Source organism: Dromiciops gliroides, chromosome 2 (genome assembly GCF_019393635.1).
Source record: "Dromiciops gliroides isolate mDroGli1 chromosome 2, mDroGli1.pri, whole genome shotgun sequence".
In the NCBI taxonomy this organism is placed as follows: Eukaryota; Metazoa; Chordata; class Mammalia; order Microbiotheria; family Microbiotheriidae; genus Dromiciops; species Dromiciops gliroides.
This window is the reverse complement of record NC_057862.1, coordinates 604542637-604561526: the sequence shown is the minus strand read 5'-3', so window position 1 is coordinate 604561526 and position 18890 is coordinate 604542637. Positions and strand designations below refer to the sequence as shown.

The 18890-nt window shown below is 51.1% G+C and overlaps 1 protein-coding gene across 1 annotated transcript in view; it reads left to right on the top strand.

Moving 5' to 3' along the window:
• The window catches only part of TTC7A (tetratricopeptide repeat domain 7A), a 202081-nt gene that overhangs the window by 74509 nt on the left and 108682 nt on the right, over positions 1–18890 (top strand). Inside the window, exons 7-10 of the mRNA XM_043990192.1 lie at positions 45–202; positions 922–985; positions 13355–13492; positions 14927–15010. Coding sequence (XP_043846127.1) covers positions 45–202; positions 922–985; positions 13355–13492; positions 14927–15010 — 444 coding nt within the window. The remainder of the gene's footprint in view (positions 1–44; positions 203–921; positions 986–13354; positions 13493–14926; positions 15011–18890) is intronic.

Sequence of the window (18890 nt, the reverse complement as noted above, 5' to 3'; positions counted from 1 at the left end):
CTATAACCGGGGTATGATTATGGGTGGTCTTTTCTCTCTGTCAGACCGCTGCCAAGCAGCTGGCAGGGATCCTCCTGCACTCCCTGAGTGAGGACTGCTACTGGGGGCCGCTGTCACACCCTCTGCCGGAGTTTATGGGCAAAGAGCAGAATTCCTTCATCACCCAGCCTCTTAGGAGGCCTGACCTCTATGCTGGAGACAAGTAAGCCCTGGCTTGTGATGCCCTCCCCTTCCCCAAACAAACCCTCTGTATCAGCTCTGGTCAGTGTAATCCCCAGGTCACCCAATTGGTTTATAAATGACCTCCTTCCTAGCCCCTCCAGCCCTCAGAATAAATCATTGGGGCACTCAGGATGCCGATTCCATTTCAGTTTGGCATAAGCCAAGGAATATCTGCAGGCACAAGAGAATCATATGAAACATTCCAAGGCCAGCCAAGTGACATGGGCGGCTTTTTCTGTTTGGGATTATCCCTTCTTTTGCTGGAGTATTTGTGACACCTCTCTTCATAGTACAGATTATTAAAAGTTGACTCTGTGACAGCATTTTCCAAAGCCTGCTGTTTGTTGATGCCTATCAGGCAGTCCTCATTCCTCTCCCCCAGGACGTCCCCACAGTCTTGGGATGGGATATTTTCTCCCTTGTTTAACAATTTGCAGTCTCAGACCTGAAAATGTTTCCTCTCTGGGAAGGGTCTGGGAGTTGGCCTTCTGGGGGTACATAAAAGAACTTGGAAGTGGCTGCTTCTCAGAAGGTGGTGTCTGGTGGCTTATGAATCATGCAGGAGCTGTTTCATGTTTCCAGGCACTGGTGTGAGAGAGACAGAGAGATGGGGCCCAGGCTGACCCCATTTTCAGTGATCAAGCAGATTGGGGCTGAGGAGATGGTGTCTGAATAGGGACTTCGGTTTGTGTCTTTCAGTCTCTTCTGCCCAAATGACAACATCGAGGAGGCTCTGTTGGTTCTTCTCATCAGTGAGTCCATGGTAAGCCCTTCAGGATTGGTGGACCCTGGTCCTCTGCACGGGGGAAAGTGGGGTCCGGTACTTATGGGGATCAGGACAGGGGCTGCTCCAAGCTGAAGTCAAGTTCTGCCTTGGGACGGGGGTGGGGGAGGGTGTCCAGGAGCTAGAAGTTTTCCAGGCTTGCCTGCCTCTCCTGACCCCCCACCACACACACAGATCCCATCTTCTGAAGCTTGGGGCCTGGATATGAGGTGGGGGGGCAGGCCTTTGGGGTTCAGAGAGTTCTCTTCAGTGGAAAGAAAAGGGAAGTGTAGGGAAGGACATTGAAGATGGCTGCTCCATTCTTTATGTACCTCCCCTCAGTTTGCCACAGGCCAATATCAGTCAGTCAGATTCATTGATCTTTGATTCTCTGTCCCTTCCTGAACCTGGGGGCCTTGGTGGGCAGAGGGGGTGGTAAAAAAAGAATAAGATGATAGCTTTCCTGCCCTCGAGAAGCTTACAGTCTAGCTGCGGAGAGAGGTCATATGTACACAGGAGAAGGTGGCTAACAGTACCGGGTTATGGACAAGAAGTGCCAGAGGAGTTGTAGGTGATATAAGTGCTCCACAGATTCAAAGAAGAGTGAGATAACTGTGGACTAGAGGCATCTCGGAAGGCATCTCATGGAGGTGAGATTGGAGCTGAGCCTTGAAGGGGGGATTTGACTTGGCTAGTTATCAAGAGAATGGAAGGGGCATTCAAGAAGAGGCAAAAGTGTGAGTGGCGGTGTGGAAGAGGGGAACACCCCTGTGTTGGGGGGCAGGGAGGAAACCAGCCTGGCTGAAGTGGGGCATTAGGAGGTAAAGAACACAAGGACCAGATTTGGAGGGCCTGCTGTCTTAGGAGTCTGGGATTTTTGCTGTCTGCAGAGGGGAGCCGATGAGGGTTTTTGAACAGAGGATAAAAATGGTGTTTAAGGAAGGTTAATTTGGCAGCAGCCTGGATTGGCGGAATTTGACAAGGGAACACCTCACCCTCCTTTCTGCCCCACAACAAATCTTCCAAAGCCTCCACCCCATTTATGGTGTCAGATCTGATATTGGGAGGCATTCCTAGTTCACTGACCACAGCTTGGAGACCTTCCAGCAATTAGGTGGGAGGAAGGAAATGTGGTGTTGAGCTGAGTTAAAGCAGCACAGACATAGAAACTACTGTTTGCTCAAAGTCCTTTACCACCTTGGATGCAAGTTCGAGTCTCCTTTTTGCCCCAGCCTGGCATAGGCTATTTAGCAATATCATGTCCCAGTGAAAGGACTAAGATGTGAATTGTGGCTCAGGAATGCAAACTGAGGCAACAACATGTTGTCCAGGAAAGTTTTCAGAACTAGAGGCTCGGGAAGTAGTTGAATGGTTATTTATTGCAAGAACATCTGTATCTGGTTAGCTCAGTGATTCAGAACCATGGCCCAACTTTGAGCTCTCGAAAGGCTAACAAGCTTCCCAGCCACAGAGTGACCCCTGACCCTAGCCATCAAACCATAGCAGCTTAGAGCCTACCTCCCACCCCAGGCAGCAATCCGCCTGTACAATATTCCTGACAAGTGGTGAACCAGGTCCGCCTTCCACGTTTTCAGGGATGAGGACCTCCTTCCGTCTCATGAGTGGGCAGCTCTGATGATTAGAAACTTCTTTCTGGTATTGAGTCAAAATCTACTTTCTTGAAGCTTGGCCCAGGTGGTAACAACCCTGAGCCCCGGAATGGTCACTGCTTGTGGCTACAAATTGACTCAAGAATTCTAGTTGTAAAGAGGACCTCTGGCCATGACCATCTTGAACTCCCTAGCCTTAACTGTAGACTTGATCTCTAGCCATAGACTGAGCCCTAATCCTGGCTGTAGACCGACAGCTCACCTTAGCCTAGAGAGGTCTGGGCCAAACAGGGAATGGGGCTGAAAATGCCAGTTCCCCAAAGGCAGCTCATTAGCCCTGTGACTTGTGTATCTCGGGATGCGCCCCCGCCCTGCAGTCGTGTTGCTTTTTCTGACTGTTCATGAGCTGGGAACTGGAGTATAACCATCCAACTATCGTGGGCTCAAGAACTCAGGACCAGGGCTTCTGAGTCCACGGTCTATGGGCTTCATTTCAGAAATACTTGGAGAACTGAATTTCACTGTAGTTGGTTTCCTTGGCAGTCCTACGGGCTTGTATTTTATTAATGAATATTAATCTGGAAACATTCATCTGTGAAGGGGGGACCTTAGAGACCCTCTAGTCCAACTCCCTCATTTTACAAATGAGGAAACTGAGTCCCGGGCAGGTGACTTCTCCAAGGTCAGGCAAGTGGTATCAGAGGTGGAATTTGAACTCAGGTCCTCCAACCCTGCATCCAGTGCCTAGTATGGTGCACTGCAGGAGAGGAGACTGGAGTTGCTAGTCCTGTTGATTGAGTGCTTTCCATGGCCACCTCTGGGACAGAGGTTGAGCCACAAACACTGAATTCAGATGGTCATTTTGCTAAAACACCCATGTGCCCTAAGCATTCAACCAATTGAGGTCTAAGTATCGCCTTTCAACAAAAACCAGAACTTTAGATGAACTACCATCTTTTTTAATCCAGAAGAGAAAAATTTTCCTTTTGTCCAACTTTTCTTCCCCTTTTGCAATAACAGCAATAATTGGTAGGTGGCAAAAATTGGGGGAGTGTTTGCTGATAGCAGATGAGGTGGGTGGTTGTGTAGGGTCTTCCTTGAGAATCTGGAAGAATGCAAAGCCTAGGAATTAGCCAGGCGCAGGAGGAGCTCTCAGTTCACTCAGGCCATTTTGCAAATGATCACCTTACTTGGGCCCACACCCAGCCTGGAAGTATGCCCGGGTAAATCTGCATAGGGGCCACTCGAAATATTTTTAAAATTTGAGGCCTGTAGAGGAAACAGGAGCTTTAGACTTAAGTCAGGATTGGAACGAACATGGATTGAAGAACATTGCCCCACCCCTCCAATCTCATTCCACCCTCCTGTAGCCACAGGGACCTTGGGCAAGAGCCTGGTGACTGCCTTTCACTCTCTTTTATCGTCATATCGTGCTTCCTATCATCCAATCCTTCCTCCTCTGTTCTAAGGTCATAGTAAAGGCCAGTGAAAATGTTGGATCCTGGCAACCCAGACTCCCGGTGTCTTGTTGGGACTCCATGACTCAGCTTCCACCTTTCCATGACCCAAAGTCCCAGACATTCTTACCTGATCTTGATGCGGGCAGAGTTTTCATTGGCTTCAACAAGAGCTCTGTCCAGGTGCAGATGCTCAGCTGGGCTGAAGCCTATCAGATATCAGCTAGCTGCCTTGGCATCTGCTTAACTTTTCCTGGTATCTGAAGAATTAGGAAAGCTGTAGGGGGAAGCCATTAAGATAGGGCCCTCCTGAAAGGCGTAATAGTGCTCTCTCCTTACCAAGCTGCCAAGCAGAGATTGCTTGTAGCAGAGGGGTTTCAAGATCCGCCTTGGACAGCTTTACCAGCCTGGACAAGAGTGCCAAGGAGCAGCCAGTATCATGAACAAGTGAGGAATTCCAAGTGTGGCTGATGCTTTGCAGGATGTTTTGTGCTTTGGCTGGCATAAAATGAAGAGCCAGAAGGGACTTTAGAGGTCATCTGGTTCACCCCCATCTCCCCCATTCCCCCTCTAGGTGAGGAGAAATAAGGCCCAAGGTTACCTGGTGAGTATAACCCCAAGAGCAGAGCTACAGCAGGGGAATGGGGCTGAGCACTCTGGTCCTTGGAAATTCTTCGTCGTGTCACTGCTGCATTTGAAGATAGCTCACTCCCTAGAGCAGTGTGGGTTCTCCTCCTGCCTGTTCATCATCCGTCTACATAGAAAGGGCCTCTGACTCCAAGTCTAGAGCTCTTAACACTGAGTCACACTGCCCTTGATTAGAACAGGGAAAGGGACCTTAGAGGTCCCCCACTTAACTGTGTGACCCTGGGCAGGTCACTTACCCTCTGTTTGTCTGAGTTTGTTCGTGTATAAAGTGAGGATCACACCAGTAGCTGCCTCCTGTGATCAGGTCACTGTAAGGCACTTCATCCCCTGCCCGCACACAGCGAAGGCCGTATCAGTGTTGGTTGTGCTACTGTTGTTCATGCTCCTTCCCTTTATAAAGTCTATGTGCATCACTCCCTAAACGGCTCTGCCGCTTTTATTCCTCCATGACCCGGTCCATGCTGTGCCCTCTAAGTGGTGTGCCTTCATTTTCCCCTCCTTCCTCCCAGTGCTTCTCAGATGTTCTCCAGGATGTCTGTGAGGCTCTGCTCCTTCCTTCGGGGGTGTCCTGAGCTGGGCTTTGTGAGCCTCTTGCTGGTCTAGTTATCTCTGTCCTCTGTCAGTGCAGAGGGTTGTTTCAGGGAGATCTCCAGCGCCTGGACCTGTGTACTGCATGGAGTCCGTGCCTGTCAGATGATGGCTGCTTGGGCGTTCCATCTTGGCAGGCTTGGACACCATGGGCCAGGTGGCTTTTTGGGCCCCCTTCACTAGGTACCCTTTGAACATCCTCTGGTTTGTTCTTCAGTGAAGTTTCCACCCAGGCCCAGCAGAGCAGCCCAGTTCATTGCTGCATTTTGGTTTGTGTCTGTTTCTCGGCCTTCCTTGGTGACACAGGGTCAGGCATAGGGGAGGCCAAGAGCAGGACTAGTGGATGACTTTGCCCCCGGCTCCTCACCATTTTCCTTTTTTCTTGACTCCAGGCCTCACTTCCCTCAGGGTACAATCTATTCCAGACCTTTTTCGTGATGTCAGGGATAAAGCAGAAAGAGCATTGGCTGTGCCCAGTACAAGGCACTCTGTAAAAAAACATTAGCTTTATGTGTGATCTGTTTATCACTGCTAGTACAAATGACTGCTTTCTGGTGAGTAAATTAGGCGTTTGCCCAGTGAAAGCCATGAAGATGCCAGGCAGTGCACTAGCTCTCAGGTGGTTTCCAAGTGGACCCTTCTTTAAGCATATTTCATATATAAAAGGCCGTACTTAGCAAACAGATACATTATGGTATCGGGGGGTGGGGGTGGTCTGAAGGTGTGGGGGCAGGGATACTTGGAGGTAGGAAAGGAGGATAGGTGGACAATGTGTGCTTTGCAAAAGAATTTCTTCACTTTATAAAAAGTTGCCTTAAGTAAGGTAGAGTTCTCTAGAGTACGTTTGCTGCTTCGTGAGGATGCAGCTTAGTCCCTTCCAGAAAGTTGTCAGCTTTATTACATCCCTCGGACCAGATTCCAAGAGCATCCCTGGGCTTCAGATGTCTTGGAGCCCATTGGGAAAGAAGATTTTGTTTGTGGTATCAGTGAGAAGATTTTGCCTGGCTCTTGACATCCCCAGATGCACGGTGTCCTTTCAGCCCAGCCTCCTTGGGAGGTACGAGGTGGGAAACTCCCTCTGGTTCCTCCTTTGGCCTTTGAAGAAAGAAGAAGGGTTCTGCTCCAGGAGAGCCTTCAAGTTCCCTCTTGACACTCAAGGCCCTTCTCATTAACCAGCAGACTGTGCTGAGACTCAAGAAGCTGGAGGGAAGAGGGGCGAGCACAATCTGGGGGCTGATGCCATTCCGGGAGACGGCAGCTGTAACGTGTTATTTCTTGGCTATATATAATGGCTGCTCTAGAGCCAATGGTAATTATGTCTGTTGGGGAGAAGCAGCAGCCAAGCATTAGGATGTCCTTCAGGAAGGAGGCCGGCCTCCTGAACAAGCTAGGGCCTCCTCGACAATCCTGGGAGGCGTCTTTCCTCTCGTGGCCTCAGAAGGAAACCTCGGCGGTCATCCAGGCCATCCCAGACCTGAACGAGAATGCCCGCCTTCCATGATGGGGAGCCCATTACCATGTGAGGAATCCCCTTCCTCCCCTCTCTTCCTTAGACGGGGAGCCCCTCCAGGGGCTGCGTGGGCCTTTCTTTCTACCCCTTGTGCTTAGCAGAGTACCTGGCACACAGTCGGTGTTTAATTAGTGCCAGGTCACTTATCTGATTCTAATTGTTAAGAAGCGTTTCATGACATCAAGTCTCAACTGTCCACTTTGCAGCTTCCACCCACGGGACTTGGGAGTCTTCCGTCTCAGGCCACACAGAACACGTCTAAACCTCTCCCATGCTAAAGCCCTTCACAGATTTGAAGACAGCTGCCACAATCCCCTTGAGCCTTCTCTCCCCCAAGCTCTCGCCCAGTTCACTTAGATAATTGCTCCGAGAAATGAGGAGTGTTTGCTCAAGGCTTGATCATCTGGGCCTCTGGTGATTGGTTGGCCTGTTGTTGAGGGGATTTATCTATGGGATACCTGCAGAATCCAGTTTTCCGACAGAAAATGGGCCTCCATGACCTTGTGAAAGGCTGGCCTTGATTTTGATTGGGGCATTTCTCTAAGCACATCTGTGACCTCATCCCATGCAGTTAAAGTGTGGGTCAGTGATGGCCCTTTAGTGTGGGTCATGTATCCAGCCCATCCTGATCCAGGAGTGAAGGACACAGAAGAGGAGAATGAGAAGAAGATCTGTTGTTAGCAGAGGTTTGGGAAGAGGCTCTGAATCCCTCTGCTATTTCCTACTGAGAACACAGAACTGATGCGACCGGCCAGAGTCTCAACATGGAAGTCACCCAACCTGGATCATCCTAGTCTTAGCTTAGTACGTTCCCTTGAGTAAAGCACTGTGACCCAGGCCTTCTCTGGGCCTTTGTTTACCCATATCCCAATGAAGATAACAACACTTTCTCTGTCTGTAAGAATCATAAAATGTAGACAAGGCAAAGGGACCTTGGGGATCTAGTGTTCAGGGATGTTTTGAGAATGAAATGGGAGTGTAAGTAAAAGTACCGTGAAAAGATATGTCAGTCAACAGGCCTTTATTAAGCACTCATTACAGTGACTAGTTACCAGATGGTGCTGGGTGCTGAGGATACAGGGACAAAAATCCAGCTATTTTCTAACTTCTTGCTAACAGAAGAAACACTCTGCTTATTGGGGGGCGGGGGGGGGTGTTAACCTTGAAGGGGAGGGCAGCATTAGCAGCCAGGGCCTCCAGGAAGGTGCTCGTGCACAAAGTGCTGCTTGGGTTGAATCTTTTTTTTTTTTGAGGGGCAGTGGGGGTTAAGTGACTTGCCCAGGGTCACACAGCTAGTAAGTGTCAAGTGTCCGAGGCCGGATTTGAACTCAGGTACTCCTGACTCCAGGGCTGGTGCTCTATCCACTGCGCTACCTAGCTGCCCCCATTGGGTTGAATCTTGAAAGAAATCAGGGGATCCAAGAGGTGGTGTCGAGGAGACGACCTTCTGATCACAGGAGGGGCACTGTTACTATCAAGTGTGACGTTCCTATCAGGAATCGTGACTTGCAGACACGTCGCCAGGGCCAGCCGATCTTGGTGGTTCCCTTCCTGTTCCTTAAGCATCTGGTTTTACCAACCCCCCCCCCCCCACCAGACTGATTGAGAGTTAACTGAAGAGACTGCAGAGGACTCTTGGACCTAGAAGGGGCCCCAGAGGAAAGCTTCCTAAATGGAGTAGGATTTCAAGAGCCCAGTGATATGAAGAAAAGGGTATGGGGCTGATGAGCTGAGGTAGGGCCCCACAGCTGCCTGGGCACAGGGGCAGCCCTGGCACAACTATAGGTTGTCCGACCTGAGGGGACTGTGAGTCACAGGACTTCTTAGGACCGGAAAGGGTGTTGGGGTGGGGGAGGGAGGGAAGGGACTGGCCAGGCCTTGGCTATGGACCAAGTACTGTGCCAAGCTGAGGCTACACATTCGAAAGTGGAATCAGTCCTTTCCCTCCAAGAGTTTCCATTCTCCTACCCTTTCCAGCACAAGAGTGATCTTGTCATCTCTTTGAGAAGAGCAATAATGGTAACTGAACCTTCACTGCAGAGTTGGAGGGCTACAAGTGTGGAATATACCGTCAGACCCTGTGTGTTGATTGGTTTTTTCTGAACAGCTTTTTGGCCCCCTTGGTCTTTCCTGAAAGGTCTGAGGCCATCTCCGCTGCTGCAGACTTGGCTCCCTCTGTGAGCTGTAGTGGGTGGGCCTGTGGGTTTCCTCCATTAGCCGCTAGCCCCCTCCCCACCATGCACATCCTCCCCTTCCCCCAGTCCTGTTGACAACAGCTCCTAACAGAGCCACAGCCTGGCAACCGCAGCCCAGCCCAGACACCCTGCCCGAAACCATGGCAACCATGCCACCACCGAGCTGCTCTTCCTGTAGTAACCACCTCACACCTTCCTTGTGGCCAGCCCTGCCTCGCCCGCATGCCTGCTGCCACGCAGCCTCCCCTGGGACCCCTGACCCAGCTTCTTAGGAACTGTTTTTCCCTGATGCTGGTTTCATGGTTGCTTCGGCCCCCAGGATTGGATCTGGGGCTCTGACATCACCCTGAGCTGGTTGCTGGCAGGAGGAGGCCATGCCTTTGAGGTCAGCTTCCCCCAGGCCTGATGAGCAGTGAGAACAAGCCTGTGTCCAGCCACAGCCAGCACTTAGTGGAGTCCCTTCCAGGTGACCCTGGGGGAGAGGAGCTTTCTGCCCTCTCTCACATTTGCCCCTAAATGTCATTTTAGTCAGGGCCAGGATTGTCACTGGGAGGCTGCTAGTCTTTGCCTCGCCAGGGCTCAGAGGGAGGCACAGCTGGACATTTCTCATTCCACAGAAACCCCCTGTCTCTGCCCCCCCCCCAATTATTTTTTCCTCTCCTTAAAAATACTGTTCAAAAATCACTTCCACCAGAAGCCTCTTTAAGTTCACCTGGCCATGGCCTCTAGCTTGTGCTGATACCACTGTCCAAAACAGCCGGGAAGTTTAATAGGATAACCATTTGAGGGGGCTGTGTGTCCATCCAGAGAGAGAGACTAGTAAGGATTTCCAGGGTTCAGCTCCTGACCCTTATCCATTCCCTTAGAGGTAAAGTGACCTGGCCAGAGCTACAAAGGGAGTAGAATCTAGAGCTAGAATTTGAGGCTCTTGGTTTCAGCCATAGCTCCTACCCTCCCTAGTGGCTGTGATCAAGTTAATCTGGTTTGGGCCAGTTTTCACTTGTTTATATGACCTCAAATCCCTCCCTCAGGTCCCTTTCATCTTTATTGCCAGCCCTTGGGTTTCCTTCTTCTCCAGGGAAGAAGAGTAAAAGTGGCCTAAGGCCAGGCACTAGAGGCTGGAGAAACCATGTGACATAACATGGATGGCACCTAGGGTTGGTGTTTGGAAGTCTGGGTTCAAATTCTGCCTCAAGAACATATTAGCAATGTGATCCCGGGAGCAGGTCGCTTTGAGCCTCAGTTTCCTCTTCCGTGAAATGGTGGCTCATAATCACACTTGCTTCACAGGGCTGGGAGGATCATATGGATCATAGATGTAAAGCATTTTGTAGAACTTAAAAGCCTTATGAATGTGAGCTGCTTCTCCTTGTTTTCCTTCCCTCCCGTAGTCAAGGTGGCCAGAAGGGAGGGCCTGTCTCCCCATCAAACCAGGGATTCCTAATGGCAGGGCCGCTTCCTACTTCCCTTCTCCGGATCCGCAGGGTCCCTCATCTAGGGCTCAGGACTCCTATGGGGCTGTCAGGCTAGAGAGGACTCCTGAGGGCCAGGAGGCCTTTTGGCACACGTCCCACTTGTAGGCCTGGCTGGGGTTGCTGGTGCAGTGTAGGGGCCCAGAGGGAGCTCTGACATCACTTTTGAGCCTGGTGGAGCTACTGCTGCAGGGCTGCACTAGCATTCCCTCCCCCTGCCTGGTCGATGTGTGGGCGGATTTTGTTGGTAACCAGGAGAATATCACCGGCACTCCTCCACCCCCATAACCATTTGGAGGCCCTGGTGAGCTGGAGCTCACTAGTATTTGCCCTGGGAAGGGTCACATGGCTCATGCCTGGGCAAACCAGGACAGCTCCTCTCTAGGCAGAAGAGGCAGCTGCCTATATGTGGCTGGAGAGGCCCCAAAATATCACCCATTCGAGCTTCATTCCTTTGGGTGCCCTTCCTGTTCCGGTGCAGAAATAGACCCCTGGCAGTTCAGACTTCTTCATCGGCAACACTTGACCTCTTGCTGAGGGTCGATGAGGAAGGGAGGACAAGGGGTAGTTGCCATCTGTGTTCATGAGGGGATCTAGGACTGATGCTGTCCTTTTCCCCCATTCACCCCCACCCCTTCCCTGGCATGGAGTGTGTACAGGCTCCAAACCTGGGATCTGAAGTTGGGTTAAATAAAGAATGGCTGAGCCCGAGGTCCCTTTTTATCAGAGGTGGGGAAATAGCCCACACTTACACTTTATACTTTACAATCCTGCAAGCTTAGGTTGTGCCCATATTATTATAACCATTTTGCAGGCAAGGAAACTGAGCCCTGAAGAGGTTAAGTGACATTTATGCTTATATGGCTGATGAGGGGCAAAATCAAGACTTGGGTCCAGGCATTCGGTCTCTACATCCATTTTCATTTTCAGTCTCCTACAAATAACAAGTGGCGGCAGGATGGCCTATAAGACTTAAGGTTTGGAGTGTGTTGCTCTCTTAGGTACTGCCCAGCTAGGCTGGCTCGGGAAATCAGGTTCCCTCAGCCTCCCCTCGTTCAAAGTCTGGCCAAGTGTCCCATTGAGGCTGAGCTGTGTAGGATTTGTGTTGCCCCTGGCAGGGGAAATGGAATCTTTTGGCTTTTGGGGGGGGGGTGTTGTTTGTTTTTTTCTTTTTGGTTTTTTTTTTTTTTTTTTGCGGGGGGGGGGAGGAGGGGTTGCGGGGCAATTGGGGTTAAGTGACTTGCCCAGGGTCACACAGTGTTAAGTGTCTGAGGCCTGATTTGAACTCAGGCACTCCTGAATCCAGGGCCGTTGCTCTATTCACTGCGCCACCTAGCTGCCCCGAAATGGACTCTTAAAAGAGCGAGCAGAAGGCAGATGGATTCATCAAAAAGCATTGATGAAGCCCCTGCTTAGCTCTATTCTAGGCACTAAGGATCCAGGTACAAAGAATGAAACAATCCCTACTTGGAGTTTCTCTTCTGTCTGGGGAGACTTGTCCATAAATAAGCAGAGGCAGAATAAACACATGGAAAATAAATGCAGGCTGGACCATTACACTAGCAGGTGTCATGTTGAAGGTGGTGCTTGAGCTGCTTCTGAAAGCAGGAGAGCCCTTTTTACCCTAGAGCTGGCAAGGGAGAGATTTCCGGGGGAGCTTGTTTTTATGCCGTGCCTCAAAGCAGAATCAGGATTCTCCCCCCTTACTCCTTTTCCCAAGTAGCCATCTGGTAAATCTGCAGACTAGCAAGAGGGAAACCAAAGAGTTGTGAGCATGAGCGCAGAGAGCTGAGGCAGAAAGCTTAGAAGACAAGTCCGGTGATGGAAGAGAGGAGGAGAGGGCACACGGGAGAGGGCGGAGGAGATGGAAGGGGCCCACGGTCCTAGGGAGGGAGCAGTTCTACTGGGGAGTGTGGTCATTAAACAGAGCAGAGTTTGTGAGGGATGGGGGGTGGGGTGAGGAATGGAATAATAGCAGCCCGCATCTATAGAGCAGTAGACAAAGAACTGAACTTAGAATCGAGTTTTGCATCAGACATTTACCTAGCTGTGTTACCCTGGGCAAGTCACTTGATCCTCTCTCTGCTACAGTCTCCTCAGCCTTAGAATGGGGATAATAATAACCCCTGCCTCCTAGAGTTGTATCAAGTGAGATGGTGCCTTTTGAACCTTCAAGTACTTAAAATAACAAAAGTAATTAATAAGAGTAGCTAACGTTTACACAGCACATTCAGGCTTGTGAAGCACTTGTACCCTGGGAGGTAGGAGCTGCTCTTATTCCTCTTTTACAGACAAGGAAGCTGAGGCAGAGAGGTTAAGTGACTTACCCCAGGGTCATATAGCCAGTAATTAAGTCTTTGAGGCTAGATTGGAGCCCAGGTCTTTCTAAGTGCAAGTTTAACCTGGTGTATCACTCTGCTGCCTAGCTGTAGAGAGAAGAGGGGAGGGGTATGGATGAGATGAGCACTTTCTGAATTCATCTCTTTCATTACCTTGCTTTTCCTTCTGTGACACAGGAAGCAGAACTCATTCTCCCCTCCTTAGAGACAGGTTTTTAAAAACTAAGGACTGTTGATGTTTGTAATAGTCAGCTGTGATTTAGGAATGGGAATGGGAAGCAGCTTTCTAGGGCACAGCTAGGGAGGATGATCTCAGGGGAATGCCCACCACCCTCGTCTCACCAGTGGTGGCCAGGCGACCCAGTTTGGCCTGGGGGTGAGGGGGGCTGAACCGGTTTGTTTTCTAATTGTCCTGCCCAGTGCCAGGGCTTTGCTGAGGCATGGTCATGGCTGGGGTGCCAGGAAGATAGACGTGCTTCTCGGGAGGGAGTGACCCGGTCGTCTCTAGGGTCTGAGGTATTTTCATCCCCAAATTCTCCTTCTCTTGCAGGCCACCCGGGACGTGGTTCTGAGCCGCTCACCAGAACAGAAAGAAGATCGGACTGTCAGTCTCCAGGATGCCTCCACAGTCTACGACCTTCTGAGTATCACACTGGGCAGAAGAGGGCAGTATGTCATGCTCTCTGAGGTACGGGAGCCTCCCATGCCCTCTGTTTCAAGCAAGGGTAGTTTTTCTCTTGGTGCCCGGGCTCTCCGGGTTAGATAGAGGCGAGTCCAGGGAGGCAGGCAAGCTGGAAAAGAACCGGGACCCAAAACAGACCAGGAGGGCAGAATTTCTACATTGAATGTTCCTTCCCCCTTGGAAGCATCTATGTCCATCTTCTGGAGACCATGGACTGTGATGGGAGGTGGGGGGCTTCCTTTCCTAAATCCTGAGATACCAGTAGAGTTAGCTTCCAGGTTTATCTGGGTAAAGTTTCAAGCTTGGCATTTAGAATGAGACTCAAGCCCAGGTCAGGAGCTGTGGGTGGGCCCGTCAAGACAAGTCAACAAGCATTTATTAAGTGCCTGTTGTGTACTAGGTGCCATTTCAAACTCAGGCCAAGGCTAGTATCCATCAGTAGGACCTCTGCCAGGAGCTGCACTGTTCCCAGGTCCTGACTTTGCCTCCCTTAGGACCATCAGCCCACACCTAGGGGCCTGGAGGCGGGAGAGGGGTGAGCGATTGTCCCTTCTTGGGAATCAACCCTCTCGCCTCCACTTCAGTCCTGCTGTGCTCCTGGTAACGCTCTAGCAGGGGGCTTCCATGCCTGGGACTTGTCCGGTCCTGAGCCCACATGCCAGCTTCTACCAGAATGTCCTTCAGCTCTTTGGGGCTTATGGAAGCCTCATCGGTCAGGCTGGAGGCTGAGAATGAGCCCCCTCCCCACCCGCCCACTCCAGGGGCTAAGGGTACCTGATTCTGCCTGAAAGTCGCTCTTCTTAGTCCCTGCCCCCACCCCACCCCAACTGTTCCTGGGGTCATTTCAGCTTAGTTTCTTTATGAAGACCAAGAAGAAAAGAGACAAAGAGATGGGATGAGGGTAATGACCATGACGATGGCTAAGTAAAGCCCTCAAAATGATTCTTTCCACTTTTCAGAAGCACATTTTATGTGCTGTATTTTGTCTGATCATCTCGATAGCTTTGTGAGCTAGGCAGAGCTAGTGTGGTGGGTGGTTTGACAGATGAGGAAACCAAGGTGGCCGAAGGGGACTTAGCCAAAGTCACTCCATCCTGTCAGTGGCCAAGCAGTCTCAAGAGCCTGCCAGTGTCCACGCAGGAAACCACTGGGTGGGTTCTCCAGGAAGGAGGCAGATCAGCCTCCCATTTGTACTGAAATTCTTAGTCATAGATGCAGAGGGAAGGAGGTCCAGCCCCCGTATTTTACAGAGGAGGAGATCTCACACCTAATGAATGTCTGGGGCAAGATTCAAACTCAGGTCTTCCTGACTCCAAGTCCAGTACTATCTGCTGAGCCCACCTCACTCCCCCCGAAATCCAGAGATCTGGGCACTAGGCAACTCCCCAGGATATCTGGGAGTAATGGAGCCGGTGACTCAAACACATTTTGTTTCCCCAGTGCCTCGAGCGAGCCATCAAGTTTGCCTGTGAAGAATTCCACCTCTGGTATCAGCTGGCCCTCTCCATGGTGGCTTGTGGGAAGGTAAGGCCTTGGCAGCTCTTTCCATCCCACACGCATCGGTGTCTTCTCCCACTGGCTGCTCCCTATTGTCTAGGAAAAGATTCCCTTTTCTTTCCTTCCTCTTCTCCTTGGGACCAACTAACTTGCCTGGAAAATGGATGGATGTGTGGGTTTGTGGGACAGGACATTGCTGATACTGGAATTCATTTCCTGCTTCTTGGTGTCCTCAGGGGGAAATGAGATTGTTGCTATATGGCCAAAAGAGGGAAGGGTGTGGGTGTATATGTGTGAGATTGTGTGAAAGAATGTGTGGCTGTATGTGAGAGAGGGTGTATGTGTATGAAAGAATATGTGACTCTGTGTGTGTGTGTGTGTGTGTGTGTGTGTGTGTGAAAGAGTGTGTGGCTGTGTGTGTGTGAAAGAGTGTGAATATGTGTATGAGAGAGAGAGTGTGTGTGTGTGTGTGTGAGAGAGTGTGTGTATATGAGTGTGTATGTGTGTGTGAGAGTGAAAGTGTGACTGTATGTGTGAGTATGTGTGTTTGTGTGAGTTGGGTGTGTGAGTGTGTACAAGTGTGAGTGTGTGGGGAGTATGCAGACGTATGTCTTTGGGGGTGGGGGTGAAATCCCCATGTCCTCCTTGACAGTACTGATGATATCTCTGCATGTGTGCGTTCATACGTTACATATGCACATGTAGCATGGATGAATTTCCCCAGGGGCACGTCTGTATCTGTGTCTGTCTGAATTCGTGACTTGGTTTACAAAAAGCAGAGCCCATGCTGGGTGTTTGCTTGCTGTTGCTGGCTGGATCAGGGGTTTGTTTCTGGGGCTTTTTGACTAAGATTTTGAGGAAGCTCTGGACCTGAGAAACAGTCTTTGATGTTTCCTGGGCCTGTGAACTGTGCGTTAGGGTAAGGAAAAAGCCCTGGGAAGGCTGGGAGAAAAGTTGAGGCAGCTATCAATAAAATCTGTTAGCAGGACTCTGGTGCGTGATGGGGTAGATCCTTCCCCCCTGAAAGTCCAGTGGAAGATGTGAAGACCTTGGTCAGTTAAAGGGGTTCTGGCTTTAGCCCACTCAGACAGGATCTGGGGGGTGGGGGAGGGGGGGCATGCAGCAATTCTCTTAAGACTCCCCCCACCCCTGCCAATGAACCACTTTAGCCCCCTGCCCTACCTCATCTCCATGCTTTACCAGGTCAGAATTAGACTTACATAAAGGTCTATTTTAAGCACCAACGTGAACCATGAACAGAGAACCTTCCTTGGGCTCGTGTGTTCAGAGGGGAGTGTGGGGGGCAGGGGAGGGATGGAGGAAGTACTGTGGCATGAGGTTGCAAATTGATCTAAGAGCTGTAAATACCCTGAGCCTTTTATGGGGCTGAGGGAATTCCCTCTTCTCTGCCCCTCCCTGCCCATCTGTGCACCATCCCTCCCTCCTCCTGAAGCATTCTCTGAGAAGGCCTTGCCTAGAATCTGCAATGCCTAATCCACACTGACTGCATGTCCACCATGGTGGGGTTGGTGGAGGGGTGGCTGCTCCCCCAGTGACTGGTGGGGAAAGGACCTGGGAGCCAAGGGTACAGCATGGAGGTGGGGGTGGGGGGATGGCCTAACTAGACTAGGCCTGGCATCTGAAGAAGCCTTCTCCAGACAGGTGAGGGATACTGAGATCAAACTGATAGCAGGTACTCCCCGTTACCCCCACCAGAACCTGGAATAAAAATTCACAAACATTTATTAGCAGCTCTTGGTGGCAGCCCTCTGTGAAGGCTCCCCTCACTGCCTTCCCCACTGCCCCTGCCCCTGGCCCAGGCCTAGGCACAGGGAGCTTAGGAAAGCTTAGGGATCATCTAGTCCTTTTACAGCTAGGAAATAGAGGTCAGAGAGGTATGTGATGTGGCGCTGTGTCACGTAGCCCACACCATCCAGAGAAGTGAGGCCTGGGCTCTGGGCCTCTGACCATCCCAAGAGGGCCATCCAAGGCCCACTTCTGCCAGGGTAGGGCAGACCCACTGGGCATGGAGCTGTTGACCACAGCACCATCAAGGTGGGGAGTGCAGAGGTGGCCACTCCCATTTTACAGTTGGGGAAACTGAGGCTCAGAGTTACCACCCAGCCAGTGTGTATTAGAGCTCTTCACACCAGAGCTGGGATCCGGCCTCTGTGGACCTGAAGTCTGATGCTCTCTACACTGCCTTGCTGCTGCTTCTTCCCCAGCGTTCACGAAGTGTTGGCCTTGTGTGAGAGCACTGCCGAGGCAAAGTGAGACATGCCTTACCCTCAGAGCTTGTGCTGCAGCAGAGCCGATCTCCATCCATCCATCCATCCATCCCTCCCTCCCTCCTTCTCTCTCTCTCTCTCTCTCTCTCTCTCACTCACACACACACACACACACACACACACACACACACACACCCCTCCCTCTGATTTCATTTAGAACATAAGCACCCGAGTGGTTCAGACATCCCAGAGAGTGAGAGCCTTAAGGGAGACAGAAGGGTGGGCCTGGGCCTTGAGGGGTGGGGAGGACTTTGCAGGGAGGAGGAGGAACTAAGGTGGGGACAGGCAGGGCTTATTCAGGGGATGCTGAGAGCCCCATCAGGCAGGAGTCTCCACTACCTTCTGGACTGAGGAGAGGCAGCATGGCCGGCCCCCCCAGATGTTGGTTTGGAGCTTTGGCAGGGTTGCCCAGGGCTGCTCGGCTCAGTAGTGCCCTTTCTCTTCTGTGTTATCTCATGGGCCTTGTTCCCCTTCAAGGGGAGGAAGATGTGGGTTTGGGTCCTTCCTTTGGTGGGGAAGGGAGCCCAGGCACAGCCTTAGGGGATGGGAACTAGAACATGAGGGTGGTAGGGTGGTGCAGTGGGAAGAGCATTGGACTGGGAGTCAGGGGATCTGAGTTCTGCGTCTGCCTAAGTAGCTGTGTGACCTGGGGAAATTCACCTCAGCCCTCTGGGCCTCAGGTTCCTTATTTGTAAAATGGAGCTAATAAGCCCTTCCCTGCCTGCCTCCTAGGGTGTTGTAAAGATCTAAGGAGTTCTGCATTTGTAGTTAGAGAACTTGCATTCTGACCTTCTTCTCTAAGGACTATGTGATCTTGGTCAGGTCATTGTTTCTGGGGCTCAGTTTCCTGGTATGTCAAATGAAGGTGTTAGACCACAACCATGTTCCCTTCTAGTGATAAAATTCTACAGTTCATCAATACCATGGCCATAAAATGGTGGTTCTTTATTTTTTTCAAATGAATGCCGAGTTCAGGGAATGGCCTCAGATTGAATCTCTAGGGAATCCTTCAGAGAAGCTCACACCCCTGTGTGTGGTACCATTTCTTACAGTGAGTCTGCTGCCTTGGTAGGGCTGGGCACTGAGGGTGGCCCTGGGGAACAGGGACGAAGGAGTTTTTGTCGGAGAGATGAATTGAAGGATTCATGACAGCCGGCCCTTGGATAGTCCTTGGGGACCAAGAGAGTGCCCTGGGCCTGAGGTGTCCTGTGATCTGGGGGGATCTTTCCAGGGGCATCAGACAGAACACCAGGCCTGTCTGGGAATTGATTCCGCTAGATTAAATGAACCAGCCTGTGCTGTTGCTGACAGGACGATCTGAAGAGGGTGACCTCGATCAGGCTGGGAGAGGAGGGAGCGACACTTAAGACGGCATCTCTCGGTAGCCTAAAGTTGGAGTTGAGGTTCGGTGGCTGTGACCGCCCCCGATAGGCCTTCCAGAAAGTTAGGCTGGGAGATATAAATATATCTGGCACATCATCCTGCAGTAATAACGGATGAGTTCGATGATTTAGGTCGCTCCTTCTGTTGGTTTTCTCAGCAAAAGCATAGACTCAGTTGCTAGGTAACCCTCATTTTTTTAAAGCCCCTCTCTTCTTTTGCCTGCCCCCACCCCCAGC